This window comes from Triticum urartu, chromosome 5A, assembly GCF_056163025.1.
Source record: "Triticum urartu cultivar PI428250 chromosome 5A, HENAU_Tu73, whole genome shotgun sequence".
Taxonomy (NCBI): domain Eukaryota; kingdom Viridiplantae; phylum Streptophyta; class Magnoliopsida; order Poales; family Poaceae; genus Triticum; species Triticum urartu.
Window position 1 is genome coordinate 612,815,280 of NC_141877.1, and position 16,777 is coordinate 612,832,056.

General features: G+C 46.2%; 1 protein-coding gene across 1 annotated transcript; it reads right to left on the reverse strand.

Annotated features, from left to right (window-relative positions):
• Positions 1–12,624: 12,624 nt before the first annotated feature.
• On the reverse strand, positions 12,625–14,513 carry LOC125506199 (protein SRG1-like). Its single transcript, XM_048671062.2, has 3 exons — positions 14,064–14,513; positions 13,592–13,842; positions 12,625–13,471 (listed from the first exon to the last, which is right to left on the reverse strand). Exons 1-3 carry the CDS (start codon positions 14,316–14,318, stop codon positions 12,910–12,912), a joined length of 1,068 nt encoding a protein of 355 aa, XP_048527019.2. The 5' UTR covers positions 14,319–14,513; the 3' UTR covers positions 12,625–12,909.
• Between the last annotated feature and the right edge of the window lie 2,264 nt (positions 14,514–16,777).

Here is a 16,777-nt window from a genome sequence, read left to right on the forward strand (position 1 = left end):
AAAAAATCCTATCGAGTGGAGAGCAATCCTCCCACTCGGGGGCTTAGCTGCAGTCGAGCACTCGCCTAAGTTCTCTCAATAAGAGGCTTAATGGCAGTCCAGCACTCGCCTAAGTTTGAAAAAATCCTACTGAGTGGATAGCAATCCTCCCACTCGGGGGCTTAGCTGCAGTCGAGCACTCGCCTAAGTTCTCTCACTAAGAGACTTAACGGCAGTCCAGCACTCGCCTAAGTTTGAAAAAATCCTACCAAGTGGAGAGCAATCCTCCCACTCGGGGGGCTTAGCTGCAGTCGAGCACTCGCCTAAGTTCTCTCACTAAGAGACTTAACGGCAGTCCAACACTTGCCTAAGTTTGAAAAAATCCTACCGAGTGGAGAGCAATCCTCCCACTCGGGGGCTTAGCTGCAGCCGAGCACTCGCCTAAGTTCTCTCATTAAGAAACTTAACACCAGTCTAGCACTCGCCTAAGTTTGAAAAAATCCTACCGAGTGGAGAGCAATCCTCCCACTCGGGAGGCTTAGCTGTAGTCGAGCACTTGCCTAAGTTCTCTCACTAACAGACTTAACGGCAGTCCAGCACTTGCCTAAGTTTGAAAAAAATCCTACCGAGTGGAGAGCGGTCCTCCCTCTCGGGGGCTTAGCTGCAGTCGAGCACTCGCCTAAGTTCTCTCACTAAGGGGCTTAACGGCAGTCCAGCACTCGCCTAAGTTTGAAAAAACCCTACCGAGTGGAGAGCAGTCCTCCCACTCGGGGGCTTAGCTGCAGTCGAGCACTCTCCTAAGTTCTCTCACTAAGGGGCTTAGCGGCAGTCCAGCACTCACTTAAGTTTGAAAAAACCCTACCGAGTGGAGAGTAGTCCTCCCACTCGGAGGCTTAGCTGCAGTCGAGCACTCGCCTAAGTTCTCTCACTAAGAGGCTTAACGGCAGTCCAGCACTCGCCTAAGTTTGGAAAAATCCTACCGAGTGGAGAGCAATCGTCCCACTCGGGGGTTTAGCTGCAGTCCAGTACTCACCTAAGTTTAAGACCCATTCCTATCCGCAAGGACGACGAGGTGCAGGTCGACTGCAACCTTCTCCTTCGGAGCTGCGGCACAAATACAACGTCTGCTCCATCCCCATCCGCAAGGACGACGAGGTGCAGGACGACTGCAAGCTTCTCCTTCGGAGCTGCGGCACAAATACAACGTCCGCTCCATCCTTATCCGCAAGGAAGACGAGGTGCAGGTCGACTGCCACCTTCTCCTTCGGAGCTGCGGCACAAATACAATGTCCGCTCCATCCCTATCCGCAAGGACGAAGAGGTGCAGCAAGCAAAGTCCATCCGAAGGTAAACACAAGCACATTCGGAGATAAACCAAATTCAGATAAATACTAAAAGGTTCCAAGCAGCGAATCAAAGGTACTCGGGCACCAAGCCCGAAGGAGTTTAATGGTTACAGAAACCACTCGGCATTCCAAGGCAAATTTAAAGCATATCCAAGTTTCACAAGATTGTTCACTTGGCCGGAGGAGGGCTGGCAGGCTCCACGAACGAGTCTAGATCAATCCCATCAGTGACCCGAGTAGCGGCAACAATGAAAGTCTGCATGAAGGACTGGAAGTCATGCTTTTTGGTGTTAGCGACTTTGATCGCAGCTAGCTTGTCTTCATGAGCCTCCTTGCAATGGACTCGCACCAGGGACAGCGCCACATCAGCACCACACCGGGCGGAGGATTTCTTCCATTCTTGCACTCGGTCAGGGATCTCGTCCAGTCGAGTCATCAGAGATTCCAGATCGTTCTGAAGCGTCGCCCCCGGCCAAAGCGTCGAGTCGATTCGAGAGACAACCTCCTTCAGGCGTGCGAGGTAGCTTGTGGCGCTGGCGATACGGGACTCCAGTCGGAGCACGTTCATCGCAGTTTCGTCGCAGACCGGGGAAGCGATAGGGTCCAGACCCGTCTCGACCCTTCCAGTTTCTTCATCAAAGTCTTGACAAAGTTCTGCAGCCAAAAGTCAGTTCAATCAACCGAGCAAAATCCGATGGCAAGCATCAACACAGTGAGATTAAAATAAATACCTCCCAACACGAGATAAAGCTTCTTGGCGAGGGTCCTCAGATAAGCTTATGTGTCGTTCCTCTTGCGGATCGCAGACTCCAACTTTTCGTTCAGGACGACCTTATCCTTCTTCAGGCTGGTCACTTCGCGGTTAGCTTCATTAAGACAAGATGTCAGTCTAGTCACCTCTCCTTCAAGCATTCCGACTGAAGCAAGCTTCTTGTCTGCGAGAACGGTTTTGTCTTGGGCTGCTTTTTGCGCGGCGGTGAGGTCCGAGTCCTTGTCCAGTGCCAACTTCATTTTCTCTGCAAAAGAAATAATCGAATCAAAAAAAAGATCAAAGAGATATATTGAAGTTCAATCGGCAATCAGTTACCTTCCATACCAGCGGCTTCGTCTTGAGCTTTTTTCAGATTTTGCTGAGCCAATTCCAAGTCTAAGTTGAGTTGCCTCTGCTTCTCTTCGAGTTCGGCAAACTTGGAGATAAGAGTACACGACTTTTGCAGGAGGCAAGAGACAGATCAATCGATAGGTTCGAAGGCAGTTCATTTTCGAGTGAATAAAACCTAAAGAAGTGGACAACAAGCTGTTCAGACCCCAGTCGACTGCCAGCAGTCGACCGCGGTCTTGGGGACTACACCCAGTGGGTGCACTTGGCGTGCCCCCACTGGTTCTGATCCCACTCGACCGGCCCGCCGGAGTCGAGTGCAAGGAGTAAAAAAAGAGAGAGAAAGAACAATTGCGCCGTCAAGAAAGAAGAACTCAGACCACAGTCGACTGCCAGCAGCTGACCGCGGTCTCGGGGACTACACCCAGTGGGTGCACTTGGCGTGCCTCCACCGGTTCTGATCCCACTCGCCCAGACCGAGTGGAAGAGCGAAACTACCAAAAAATGACAGCAACACCCAGTGGGTGCTCTAATTCAACGCGAACAACAGGAGATTGTGCAGAAGAATATTTTTCGAGAATAAAAACAGTCGGAAAGTCTACTCACCTGGACGTTGGCCCAAAGGGCGGCACTAGGGTCATAGGCAGCCTGACTGCTCTCGTGCACTATCTTCACCCGCTCCATCATCATATCAGCCTGTCGGATGGCTTCCGCAGCCGCTTCCGACTGTTTGTCTGGGACGGGGTAGCTGGTGAAAAAATGTGCAGACGACCCAGGTGCGGCTGCTTGAGGCTCCGTGGTGTGGAGTTGGATAGTTGAAGGAACCACAGGCGCGGTCGACCGCGTGGGATGCCCACTCGGCAAGGGTGCAGCGAACGTCACAGTGGCCCTGCCCGCATCTTCAGCTTGACAGACGGGAGGCGTTGCACGTGGGTCTTGCTGAGCCACCCTGCCAGCTGTTACCTTCTTGCTCTTCCTAGGCTTAGGAGCCACATCTTCGTCATCGTCCGGAAGGTCAATGATGTTGGGTGGAGCTGCAAGACAGAACATTCGACCCCAAGTGAACCACTCGACCCTAAAAGGATCAAGAATCGAAATCACAAGAGTTCATACCTGGGTTAGAGGTTACCGCATTCTCCATTTCCTCGTCCCGGTACTGGTATGAAGAGGTCCCTGACGTAGCAGCACTGCAAAGGCCCGCATTCAATCGGTTACACCCAGTTAATCGAATCCACATAAAGGACAAGTCAGATGGTTACCCAGAAATAGTAGGAACGGTCACTTTGATCCGAGGCAAAGCTTTGGGCGGTTTGGAAGAGATGTCTTTCGGCACTTTCGGCACTAGAAGCGGCGCGGCCTTGGAGTGCTTTGGAGGCTTCTCAGTCGGCGTCAGGGAAGACGTCCTGGGGCGCTTCGAGGATTGCCCGATCGACGCAGCCACCAAGTCCGGAGCGCGTGCCGGGTCATGAGTGTGCTTGGACCTCCTCTCCTTATGAGGAGGTGAGTCGACTTCTTCCTCATCGGTCGACTCATCGCTCTTCTCGTCCTCCTCGGCTTCTGAATGCTCCTCGCCGCTCTTGCCCCCGCTTCCTTCTTCTTCAGCGCCGGGGTCCTGCACTCTATTGGGCATCGAGTACATTTCAATGAGGGCCTGAAAGGATAACAATCAAAAGACATTCAGTCGACCACAAACGGGACATCACGTGGTGAATCGGAAAGATACTTGATAAAACAGAAATATACCTGCTCCGGCTGGCACGAGTTGTCGAATGGAATCACCCTCCTGGATCCCCGAGGGTTGTCTTTGTTGCCAGTGATTCCCCTCAACCAGTTCTCCAAGATATCCTCGCTAACCTCCTCCGGGTGGATCCGAGTGGTATCCTCGAGCCCAGAGTACATCCACATCGGATGATCGCGCGCCTGAAGAGGTTGGATGCGTCGACCGAGAAAGACCTCCAGTAGATCCATCCCGGTCACTCCTTCGCGGACAAGCTGGACGACCCGTTCAACCAGCTCCTTGACCTGCGCCTTCTCTTCTGGAACTACCTTCAAGGGAGCAGGCTTCTCCACTCGAGCCAAGGAAAAAGGAGGAAGTCCAATCGACTGGCCAGGGGTTGGCTGATCCTTGCAGTAAAACCAAGTCGACTGCCAGCCCCGGACTGAGTCAGGAAGGATCATCGCTGGGAAAGTACTTTTGCTCCTCATCTGGATCCCCAGACCACCGCACATCTAGATCACCCGCATCCTCTCGTCACTCGACTTGGCCTTTTTGACCGACTGGGAACGGCAAGTGAAGATGTGTTTGAAAAGCCCCTAGTGCGGTCGACAGCCCAAGAAGTTTTCGCACATGGACACGAAAGCGGCCAAATAGACTATGGTGTTCGGAGTGAAATGGTGGAGCTGAGCCCCAAAGAAGTTCAAAAAACCCCGGAAGAAAGGGTGGGGAGGCAGTGAGAATCTGCGATCTACGTGGGTTGCTAGGAGGACACACTCACCCTCTCTGGGCTGCGGCTCGGTTTCGTCCCCCGGGAGCCGGGCCGACTTGTGGGGGATCAATCCCCCCTCCACCAGGTCATCGAGGTCGTCCTGCGTGATTGCCGAGCGGATCCAGTCGCCCTGGATCCAGCCCGCCGGCAGGCCGGACCTCGACGAGGATCCGCCCCGGCTGGTCCGCTTGCCCTTCGCCTTCGCGGTCGCCTTCTTCGCATGTTCCAGCGCCGCCGTCTTATCCTTCCCCATGGTGGCGGATCGAGCTCGAGCGGAGGTCCGGCGACGAGGCGGAAGTGAGAGTGGCGGAGAGATTGGGAGAAAGAGAAGAGAGAATGGGAGCATGCGGAGCAGAGGCCTGGCCCGAGACCTTTTATAAGGCCTTCCACCGAGTGGCTGACTGATGGACCCAAGCGATCTAAACAAATCCCGCAACAGTCGCGCGCGCAGTATGTGGCGAAAAAGGTGGCACGGGGATCGAGGAGATTTGCCTAATCCGTCCCGATAACCTCGGTTCCTCCCGTCTGGCGCACTTCCCAAAATTTGAATCCCGCGAGATCCGCGGAGAGCAGAACAACCTGTCAGACTGAAGACAAACACCCTCTACATCATCATTCGGAATTCCACCATGAAAGTTCACTCGACAACAACCAAGAATGGACCAAGGCGATTGAGAAAGGAGTCGACGTCATCTCCTCAACTCATTGTTTCAGGACAAGGCATATTCATAGCGCAAAGAGTGGGTCGGAAGTGTTCTCAACCCCTTCCTCACTCAAACCCTGATCCATTCGGGGGCTAATGATGAAGCTATGTACCTAGGGTAGGGTCATGGACCTGTCCAGCATACCCTCCCCAAGGACATCTTTAGAAAGAATTAGAAGCAGTCGAAGAGAAATCATCATCCACTCGACCGCGGAGATGCGCTCACTCGACCACCTTGAAGACACTCGACCACCAGAAGATGAGGAACCCTCCACTTTGTAACGGTTAGGACTTAAACCATAACATTATGAGCATTTATGACATTTTACTGTAGACGTTACCAGTAACGCCTTTCCTTTATGAGCATTAAACCCTGAGTAACGGAGGGGAGCTGGGGTCCTGGCGCACTCTATATAAGCCACCCCCTCCTCTGGGACAAGGGTTCGCACTTTTTTGTAAACTCACACACACATATAATCCAGTCGACCACCTCAGGGCACCAAGACGTAGGTGTTGGAAATATGCCCTAGAGGCAATAATAAAAGCATTATTATTATATTTCCTTGTTCATGATAATTGTCTTTATTCATGCTATAATTGTGTTATCCGGAAATCGTAATACATGTGTGAATAACAGACACCAACATGTCCCTAGTGAGCCTCTAGTTGACTGGCTCGTTGATCAACAGATAGTCATGGTTTCCTGACTATGGACATTGGATGCCATTGATAACGAGATCACATCATTAGGAGAATGATGTGATGGACAAGACCCAATCCTAAACATAGCACAAGATCGTATAGTTCGTTTGCTAGAGTTTTCCAATGTCAAAGTATCTTTTCCTTAGACCATGAGATCATGTAACTCCCGGATACCGTAGGAGTGCTTTGGGTATACCAAACGTCACAACGTAACTGGGTGACTATAAAGGTAGACTACGGGTATCTCCGAAAGTGTCTGTTGGGTTGACATGGATCAAGACTGGGATTTGTCACTCCGTATGACGGAGAGGTATCACTGGGCCCACTCGGTAATGCATCATCATAATGAGCTCAAAGTGACCAAGTGTCTGGTCACGGGATCATGCATTACGGTACGAGTAAAGTGACTTGCCGGTAACGAGATTGAACGAGGTATTGGGATACCGACGATCGAATCTCGGGCAAGTAACATATCGATTGACAAAGGGAATTGCGTACGGGGTTGATTGAATCCTTGACATCGTGGTTCATCCGATGAGATCATCGTGGAGCATGTGGGAGCCAACATGGGTATCCAGATCCCGCTGTTGGTTATTGACCGGAGAGTCGTCTCGGTCATGTCTGCTTGTCTCCCGAACCCGTAGGGTCTACACACTTAAGGTTCGGTGACGCTAGGGTTGTGAAGATATGTATATGCAGTAACCCGAATGTTGTTCGGGGTCCTGGATGAGATCCCGGACGTCACGAGGAGTTCCGGAATGGTCCGGAGGTAAAGAATTATATATGGGAAGTGCTGTTTCGGCCATCGGGACAAGTTTCGGGGTCACCGGTATTGTACCGGGACCACCGGAGGGGTCCCGGGGGTCCACCGGGTGGGGCCACCTATCCCGGGGGGCCCCATGGGCTGAAGTGGGAGGGAACCCAGCCCATAGTGGGCTGGGGCGCCACCCCCCAAGGGCCCATGCGGCTAGGGTTGGAGGGGAACCCTAGAGGGGGCGCCCCCTTGCTTGGGGGGCAAGCCCCCCACCCTAGGCCGCCGCCCCCCCCCTAGTAGATCCATCTACTAGGGCCGGCGCCCCCCCATGGAACCCCTATATATAGTGGGGGAGAGGAGGGACTTCATACCCAAGCCCCTGGCGCCTCCCTCTCTCCCCGTTACGTCTCTCTTCCTCGTAGTATAGGCGAAGCCCTGCTACTGTGACGCCCTGCATCCACCACCACGCCGTCGTGCTGCTGGATCTTCCTCAACCTCTCCTTGTCCCTTGCTGGATCAAGAAGGAGGAGACGTCTCCCGTCCCGTACGTGTGTTGAACGCGGAGGTGCCGTCCGTTCAGCGCTTGGTCATCGGTGATTTGGATCACGTCGTGTTCGACTACATCATCACCGTTCTTTTGAACGCTTCCGTGCGCGATCTACAAAGGTATGTAGATGCATCCAATGACTCGTTTCTAGATGAACTCCTAGATGATCTTGGTGAAACGAGTAGGAAATTTTTTGTTTTCTGCAACGTTCCCCGACAGTAGGGCTGTTACTTCCTCCGAGAAGGGCCCGAACTCGTAAAACTCGTGTGTACAACTACTCCATAGCTAGGATCTTGCCTCTTCATACCTACCCCCCATTCTAGTGTCAGTCTTAGATCCACGACACCTACCGCCATAACCTCCGGTGGCAAGGTCCTATAGTGTACTGTCAGGAACCTTGGCGGTAGGTTCCCATGCCCTACCACCCCAAAAAATAAAAAACAGTACCATTTCACTAAAATTTGAGGCCCTACCACCAGTTCATAACACATGACATACACCACAAGTTCATAACAAAAAGCACAACTCAAGTTCTCGATATAGTTCACAAGTTCTTGACATAGTTCTCAAACAGTAGCACAACTCAAGTTTCTAGTGAGTCACATGGGGCCATTCCCCCTTCTTTGTCCCGTGCCTCACCCCCACTTGTGCAAGGTGAGCCCTTGCAAACTTTTTTGCCCTCTTATCTTCACAATCCTTTCACATTTTTTAAACAATCCTTTTACATTTTTTAAACAATCCTTTCAGATTTTTAAAATAAATTTGGAACTTCTTTGAAATCCCAAATTACTCAAAGAGAAAAACAGAAAAAATGAAATGAAAAAATAGGGCTCCCTGCACATGGACGGACCCAAAAGGGCGCGGGAGGAGGGGGGGGGGTGCGCGCTGGCTTGTTTGTCAACGCCTAGCGCACCAAATAGGAGGGGCGTGGCTATGTGTCGCTTATAGCGAGGCTAAACAAGCTCTTGCTTGAAGCGGGCAATAATGGGCTAGCTCAGCGCGCTAGGGTCCATAAGCCTTAAGCACTTGTTTATTTTGCATTTTATTTTTGTTCTTTGCTTTTTTTACTTGTGTTATATTTCGAAAAATCCTAAACATATACTCCCTCCGTCCCGAATTACTTGTCGCATGAATGGATGTCTCTAGATGTATTTTAGTTCAAGATACATCCATTTTTATCCATTTCCACGACAAGTAATTCGGGACAGAGGAAGTATATTATAAAAATTACTTTGCATAAAATTTTAAATACATAATAGTCATGCATTTGAAGAATGTTAAACCTGGATAGAAAAATGTTTCTAATGTATAAGAAAAGTGTACAATGTGTATAAAAAAGTAGAATTCAAAATATATATGAAAAAATTTTATTGAACATGTATGATTTTTTCCTTGATGTATACAAAAAAAAGTACATGGTGTATGGGAAAATGTAGACATAAGAAAATAATTAAAAAATGTTAATTATGTATAAAAAATGTTGAACGTGTATAAAAATATATTTCCGTCTCTGTAAAATATTTGACATCAAAACATATGTAAATTTGTTCATCATGTAGTTAAAAAATCTTAAACATATATAAATTATATGTTAATTATGTATACAAAATATGTACAATCTATATAGAAAAATCAGACGTCAAACATATATTTGCAAAATTTAAATCACGTGTTTTAAGAAAAGTGAAACATATTAAAAAATAGTGTTTCAGATGTATACGAAAAATGTACGTGTATGAGAAAACAGTAGACATAGAAACATATATTTTAAATATAGTTAATCATGCATTTTAAAAATGTTAAACATTTATGAAAAAGGTCTCGAGTGTGTATACAAAAATATACATTGTGTTTGAAAAAAGTAAACATTTGCGGAAAGAACCCCAATGAAAACTGAAAATGAAACAAGGAAAATCAAAGAAAAAAGGGGGAAAAAGAGAAACCCTGAGCAATGAAGAGAACGGAAGAAACTGATGCAAAATATTAGAACCAGGTGAAAATTGAAAAAGTCTAATGAGAACAAAAAAAGCAAATAAAAACAAAAGAGTCAAGGGAAAAATCATAGAAAAACAAAAAATTAAAAGACGAAAAACCAAGAAAGAAAGAAAAGAAAGAAACCAGGGAAAAATGAAAAACGAAAAAGAACTGGTATAAACAGAAAGCTAAAGCAAAACACTGCAACGCAGTGAAAAAAGGAGCTACAATAACGGGGTAGCGAGACGGCGATTACAGGCTGCATCTCGCTGTAGGCGAGATATATGCGTGGCGAAATAAGAGATTGGGAGGCAGTAGCTTTCCTCGCCTGAAGGCCTCCGATTCGTGGCCTGCCCCAGTAGCGCTGACATCACACCTTTTTTTTAATTTCTTATTTTCCTTTTAGTTTTGAAATTGTTTGTCGCACATTAAAAAAATGTCAACCATGTATAAATTGTGAATGGTGTAAATAAAATTGTTGCTGATGTAGACGATTTTTTTAAAAAATGTATATAAAAAAACTAGTAATCATAACATGTATTTGAAGAAAAATGTTAACCTAGTATAAATTATTTTGTTATTAAAATTTTAGGAAAAAATTTATAACTTTCAAAAAAATGTTGATTCAAATATAAAAAATATTCCTGTGTTTCAAAAAATGCATACAAACTTTAATAAAATGTTTGTACAATGTAAAAACTTGTTTGCATAATGTAAACAATGTTCATTACCATTAAAACATGTCTGTAAAATTTTGGAAAATATTTATACAATGCAAAAAAGTGTTTATGTAGTTAAAAATAGTTTATTTCCATCAAAAGAAGTAAAACATGTATTTGGAATTTTTTGCATGTATTCAAAACATGTATTTTGAAAAATATACATCAGGTATTTGAAAAATGACCAACATGTTATGCTTCACGTGTGCTCTAGATATTTACATTGTTACTGGTAAAAAAGTAGACATGCGTTTGAAGACTAAAACTGGTGAAAATCCACAAAGAAATAGAAATGCGAAAAAATAGAAAAAAAATCAAAAAATAAATAAAATAAAACCAAATTATAACAAAGAAATAATTAAAAAGCAAAAAACCCAATGGGAAAGCAGATAAAACCAAAGGAAAAGGAAACAAAATAAAAACCACAGAAAACTGGTGAAAAACCAAAGAAAAACACAACAAAAGAAAAAAAAACCATAGAAAACAGGACCTGAACAAATCTACATCTCGCAACAAATCCGCGCGACTGGCCGACCCGCTAGTCATCGTTCTTAGGCTATTCATATTTGGAATGGGTACGGGTGACATATAGGCCTTGCAGGCCCGGACGAGCTGCCCGCGGCAGAGAGTCCTTTTTTTTGAAACGAAGGCAAAGGCTTTGCCTCATCTCATTAATAAAGAAGAGGGGTAATAAGGTCTCAAGAGGGTCATTACTCCTCGACAAATGAAAACAAAAGCCTACTCTCGCGGCGTCAAGTATCCCATGTGTTTTGCCCCGGCCAGAACCCAATTTCTAGACTCCGCCTTGATACGATTGACCACAACGGTTGGCATCGTGGCTTTCTTTTGGAACACCCTCGCATTCCTCTCGTTCCACAGGTCCCATGATACAAGCATTAGAAGAGAGGACACGACCTTCCTCCTGTGACCTCGTCCAAGGACGGCCTTCTCCCACCATTGCTTGACCATGGGGATCCCAGCCCAGGCGGCAACATCCAACTCCGGAATGTCGAGCCAACACTTAACCGCATTCCAAATGCGTGTGGAGAACCTGCAATGCAAGAGGAAGTGCGCCGCTGTGTCAGGCTCCCTCTTATAGAGTTGACATAAGTTATAATTTGGCCATCCTCTCCTCTGAAGCCGATCCGTCGTCCAAACCCGATTCATGATGACAAGCCACGCAAAGAATTTGCACTTGGGAGGCCCCCAATTGCCCCAGACGACCCGTGTCATGTTGGAGGCCATAGTCCCCTCGAATTGGACCTTGTAGGCCGATGACGAAGTGTAAACTCCATTGGCCGTGAGGTTCCAAACTATGTCATCAGCCATGTCATCATGCAGCTGTATGTGCCGAATCATCTCCCAAAGTGCGCAAAATTGCTCAATATGTCGCACCTCCAGTCCGTCAGACATATTGATCCATTGGATCCAATTACGGCCCTGAAGGACATCCCTAACCGACTTGTTCTTGTTTGCAGAGATCGCAAAAAATGGATGGAGCTATATCTTTGGGCTTCTTCCTTCCCTCCAGCCAAGGGGAGTGCCAAAACTTCGCCTTCCGGCCATCCCCCATAGTGATAGTTGAGGCAGCATAAAAAAGCTCTTTGTCCGTCGAATCGCATGGGTTTCCCATGCCCACCCAGGCCTTATCTGGCTCTTTCCACTCGTACCAGAGCCACCTCAATCGGAGAGCACGAGCAAACATATTCAGGTCAAGGACACCCAGGCCACCAAGCCCCTTTGGTCTGCATACCAGCCTCCAACTGACCTTGCATTGCCCACCGGAGACTTTATTAAATCTCGCCCATAGAAAAGCCCTCTGAATCTTCTTGAGGGCGCCGATTGTGCTCTCCAATAGCTTAATTACAGTAGCATGAAAGGTTGCCTGGGACACGAGGACAGATTTAACCAGCTCCGTGCGCCCAATAGCCGTAATAAATCGGCCTTGCCAAGGCACAAGCTTTCCTGCGGCCTTGTCCATTAGGTGTTGTAGGTCAATCTTCCTGAGTCGGTAAACCGACAGCAGAAGGCCAAGGTAGCGCATGGGGAAGGCCGAGCGCTTGGCCGGGAAGCTCTCAAGCACGCCATCGAGGTTGATACCATCACACCGAATAGGCGCGACGATGCTCTTCTCCAAGTTTGTCACCAGGCCAGTGACCTCCCCTAAATTAGTGCTTGTAGAAATTGGGATTCTACAACTAGTTTGACTACCCTAAAAAACTACTTTGACTTCAAACTGAATTGCATTTTCGACAAATATACTTCCTTGTGTAACCTTGTACTCATCTTTTTTGTGTGTTTGAAATAGTCCCTGCAATATATTGCTTCGAAGATGGTACAGAATACGCCTGGCCTGAACAAAGACACGACATCGAGAGATGTCGATGTATACGGCTAGATATTACAAAAGGAAAGAACAAAAAATAGAAATCAACAGTACAAACATGCACAAACAACAATCTTCGGTACACAACTGAAATCAGAAGAACTAAACATGCAAGCAAAATAGACGCATACATTTGCAACCTTGTCTTCGTTCGTGGCTCTTTGGCCCGGCATGAATTTCACATAGCCTCTCATAGGCAATGGAGAGCTTGCGGCTATATCTTGAGGCTATCGACAATGTTTGCCCTTTCAGTCAGTGCCTGAAACTGGCGATGCACGTAGTCGTGTTTCTCAATAGAAATGTACCGTGCCACCTCCGCAAGCTCGGGGAGCGGTTTCACCATCCCGGCGACGCATGCATCTTGGAATGTGGCGATGGTGGTTCGGTCTCTCTCGGCATCGACGAGCACCCTGTGTTCGACACTCTTGTACCTGCCGTTGGTGAGGACCTCGAGGATGTCACCGACGAAGACGGTTAGGGACCCCGGCAATGGCCGCACAGGGAACCACCTGCCGCCATTGCTAACCTGTAAGCCAGGCGTGGCGTCCACCTCCAGGACTATCGTCAAAAAGAGGCCGTCCGTGTGCGGTGGGATGCCGATCACCTTATCGGCGTTGTGCCGGCACGGAGGGTAGTGGTGGAACACGATGTTCTGGATCTTACCCTGGACCGTTTCGAGGAGCGTCTCTGGTTTGATCCCAAGGTCAATGGCCATGGACGCCATGAGAAGGCTTTTCAACTTGGTCATCTCTAGGGAGTACTTCTCAACTCCATCCCTGTTACAGCAAATCATTTTTTTAGGAACAACTAGAGCATCTTATATTTTGATACGGAGAGATATGACATAGACGGACACACAAAAACGTATGCATTCTTATGTTTATATATGTACTCACCTAAATGTTGGCAGCTCAGTAGGCCACAGGTCCATGTTTCTGTGTCCCATTGGCTGCGTTCCGAGGAGCAGACTCTCTGCCCAGTCCAGTTTACCCGTGGACGTGTTGAAGTGGTGACCAAACCCTTGGAAGCCATCTTCCGCCTTGACGATCCCCACTGCTTTCTTCTTCTCTAGAGGCAACCTGAAGAACTCTCGGGTGCTATCCTTCACACGCTCCACAACCGTCTCGTCGACGCCATGGTTTCTTAGCTGCATAATTATCAGGATTAACTATTTGTCGATGAACGGTTAAAAGAAAAACAATTTGTCGATGAACTAAACAATTGCAACTAAGACATTTTGACGATGTAATGGTCAGTGCCGATCTTGGACGTTGTACTCTTTTTTCCTTAATGATGAATTACATGAAGCTCTCCAACATGGTTTGGGAAAAAATGCACAAGAAATTGATGGATTAATTAGCTACTGACCTGGAAGAAACCCCAGTCCCGGCATGCAGCGCCAAGCTTGGCGATCTCCTCTGGTGACCCATCCCGCAGGCTGGCCATGTCTAGGACGGGGATAAGCTTGAGGCTCTCTTCGTCTCCGACGACAGTGCTGCCCCGCCCGGCGGTCTCGTCGGGCCAAACGTACCTGTCGGGGATGACGGTGGAGCCGGCGAATGCGGCCGCGGTGGCATCCGTGATCTCGTCCCTCAGCATGACCTTCTTGGCGCTAGCCTCCATTGATCGATGGGACAATCTCCTGTGTGTTCTAGCTTCTCCTCTGATGTGTTCTGTTATAGTCTGTGACGAGGGTGGGTAGTGATCTCTGTGGCTGTGAAATGTGAATAACAGTAAGTTAGGCACCAGTTGTTGGGACAAAGGTTGTTGCTTTTGCCTTTGGTGGATTTTTAGTACGATGTAGTACTAGGAAATATCCATGCAGAGCGCATGCTGCATTTAAAAGAGTGGCAGTTGGCTCCATCATCCACTACTCCATGCACAAGATCACGTTTTAAGAACAAAGGTGAGGCATGCATGTTGGTTAGTTGGCTTAATCCATTACCGCAGCATGTATAGAGTATAGACAGCACTGATGACAACAAAAGCACTGGGCTGAATCGCTTGGTTTGTTTTAGGAGAGAAGGCAAAATACCATCCTGTCCACCCAGTGGCACAATGTTACATTGAGATCCGCAAATGCTATGTCGGAGAAAAAAAATTGAATATTGATTTTCTATGTTCTTGAAAACTGAAAGGTAAGCGGATGAGACTGCTTGTAAAGGCGACAAAGCTGCCCCAGTCTACAGAGAGCTGGTGAGTGGTGAGAGGCACAATGGCCCTAGAATTAGAATGGGGTAGATCTCCTGCTCACCCGGCCCTAGTTTTGACGTTCTGTCCCCAAGTTCATGTTTTTTTTAAACAGGTTAATGTCCTTGGTAACATTGATCCCTGCAGGAAAATTGTTGCCCGGGATGGAGATATTAAGAGCAACTTAAGTAGAGTTGTCGTATTGACAGGCTCCATGTCACAGGGGAAGACTTGTATGAGATCTCACATTAGGTAAGATCCTGGGATCAATCCAAAAAGTTCATATTTAGACATTTCGGAAAAATCTGAAATTATTTGACAACACCCATGTGAGGTATGTCTACAGCTCCAAAAAAAATCAGCTCAAAACTCGATGCATATTTAGAAATTCAAAAAAGGCAAATTCAGATGTGAATAGTGGCAGCTTTGGGTGAATAGTACTTTGACGCTATTCACGTCTAGTTTTCTCTTTTTTTTTGTTTCTATTAATGTAAGTAGAATTAGGAGCTAAAATTTTTGAGGTTGAACATCAACCATTGATGTGTGTCTACAATTTTTTTTGAGAATGTTTGAACATCTAGATTTTTAAAAAAAAATTCGATCGCATTGATCTCACCTAATGTGAGATCTCACACAAGTCTCAAGACTTGTGTGAGATCCCACATTAGGTGTGATCATGAGATCAATCTCAAAAATTCATATTTAGACATTTCGGAAAAATCTGAAATTATTTTACAACATCAATGTGAGGTATGTCTACAAATCCAAAAAAAATGAGCTCAAAACTCGATGTATATTTAGAGATTCAGAAAAGACAAATTCAGATGTGAATAGTGGCAGCTTTGGATGAATAGTATTTTGACGCTATTCACGTCCAGTTTTGTCTTTTTTGTTTCTATTAATGTAAGTTGAATTAGGAGCTAAAAGTTTTTGAGGTTGAACATCAAACCGTTGATGTGTGTCTAATTTTTTTTTTTGAGAATGTTTGAAGATGTAGATTTTTTTTAAAAAAATTGATCACATTGATCTCACCTAATGTGAGATCTCACACAAGTCTCAAGACTTATATGAGATCTCACATTAGGTGAGATCGTGAGATCAATCCCAAAAATTCATACTTAGACATTCCGGAAAAATCTGAAATTATTTGACAACATCCATGTGAGGTAAGTCTACAACTCCAAAAAAATTCAGCTCAAAACTTGATGTATATTTAGAGATTCAAAAAAGACAAATTCAGATGTGAATAGTGGCAGCTTTGGGTGAATAGTACTTTGACGCTATTGACGAGTAGTTTTCTCTTTTTTGTTTCGATTAATGTAAGTTGAATGAGGAGCTAAAACTTTTTGAGGTTGAACATCAACCGTTGATGTGTGTCTACAAACTTTTTGAGAATGTTTGAACATCTAGGATTTTTTAAGAAAATCGATCACATTGATCTCACCTAATGTGAGATATCACACAAGTCTCAAGACTTGTATGAGATCTCACATTAGGTGAGATCATGAGATCAATCTAAAAAATTCATATTTAGACATTTTGGAAAAATCTGAAATTATTTGACAACATCAATGTGAGGTATGTCTACAACTCAAAAAAAATCAGCTCAAAACTCGATGTTTATTTAGAGATTGACAAATTCAAATGTGAATAGTGACAGCTTTGGGTGAATAGTACTTTGACGCTATTCACGTCCAGTTTTGTCTTTTTTGTTTCTATTAATGTAAGTTGAATTAGGAGCTAAAAGTTTTTGAGGTTGAACATCAACCGTTGATGTGTGTCTACAATTTTTTTGAGAATGTTTGAAGATGCAGATTTGTTTAAAAAAATTGATCACATTGATCTCACCTAATGTGAGATCTCACACAAGTCTCAAGACTTATATGAGATCT

Coding starts and splice junctions, on each gene's coding strand:
- LOC125506199 (XM_048671062.2), bottom strand. CDS start 14,318: ATGGAGGCTAGCGCCAAGAAGGTCATGCTGAGGGACGAGATCACGGAT. Junction 13,843..14,063: donor GGGACTGGGGTTTCTTCCAG/GTCAGTAGCTAA, acceptor ATAATTATGCAG/CTAAGAAACCATGGCGTCGA. Junction 13,472..13,591: donor ACTGAGCTGCCAACATTTAG/GTGAGTACATAT, acceptor TTGCTGTAACAG/GGATGGAGTTGAGAAGTACT.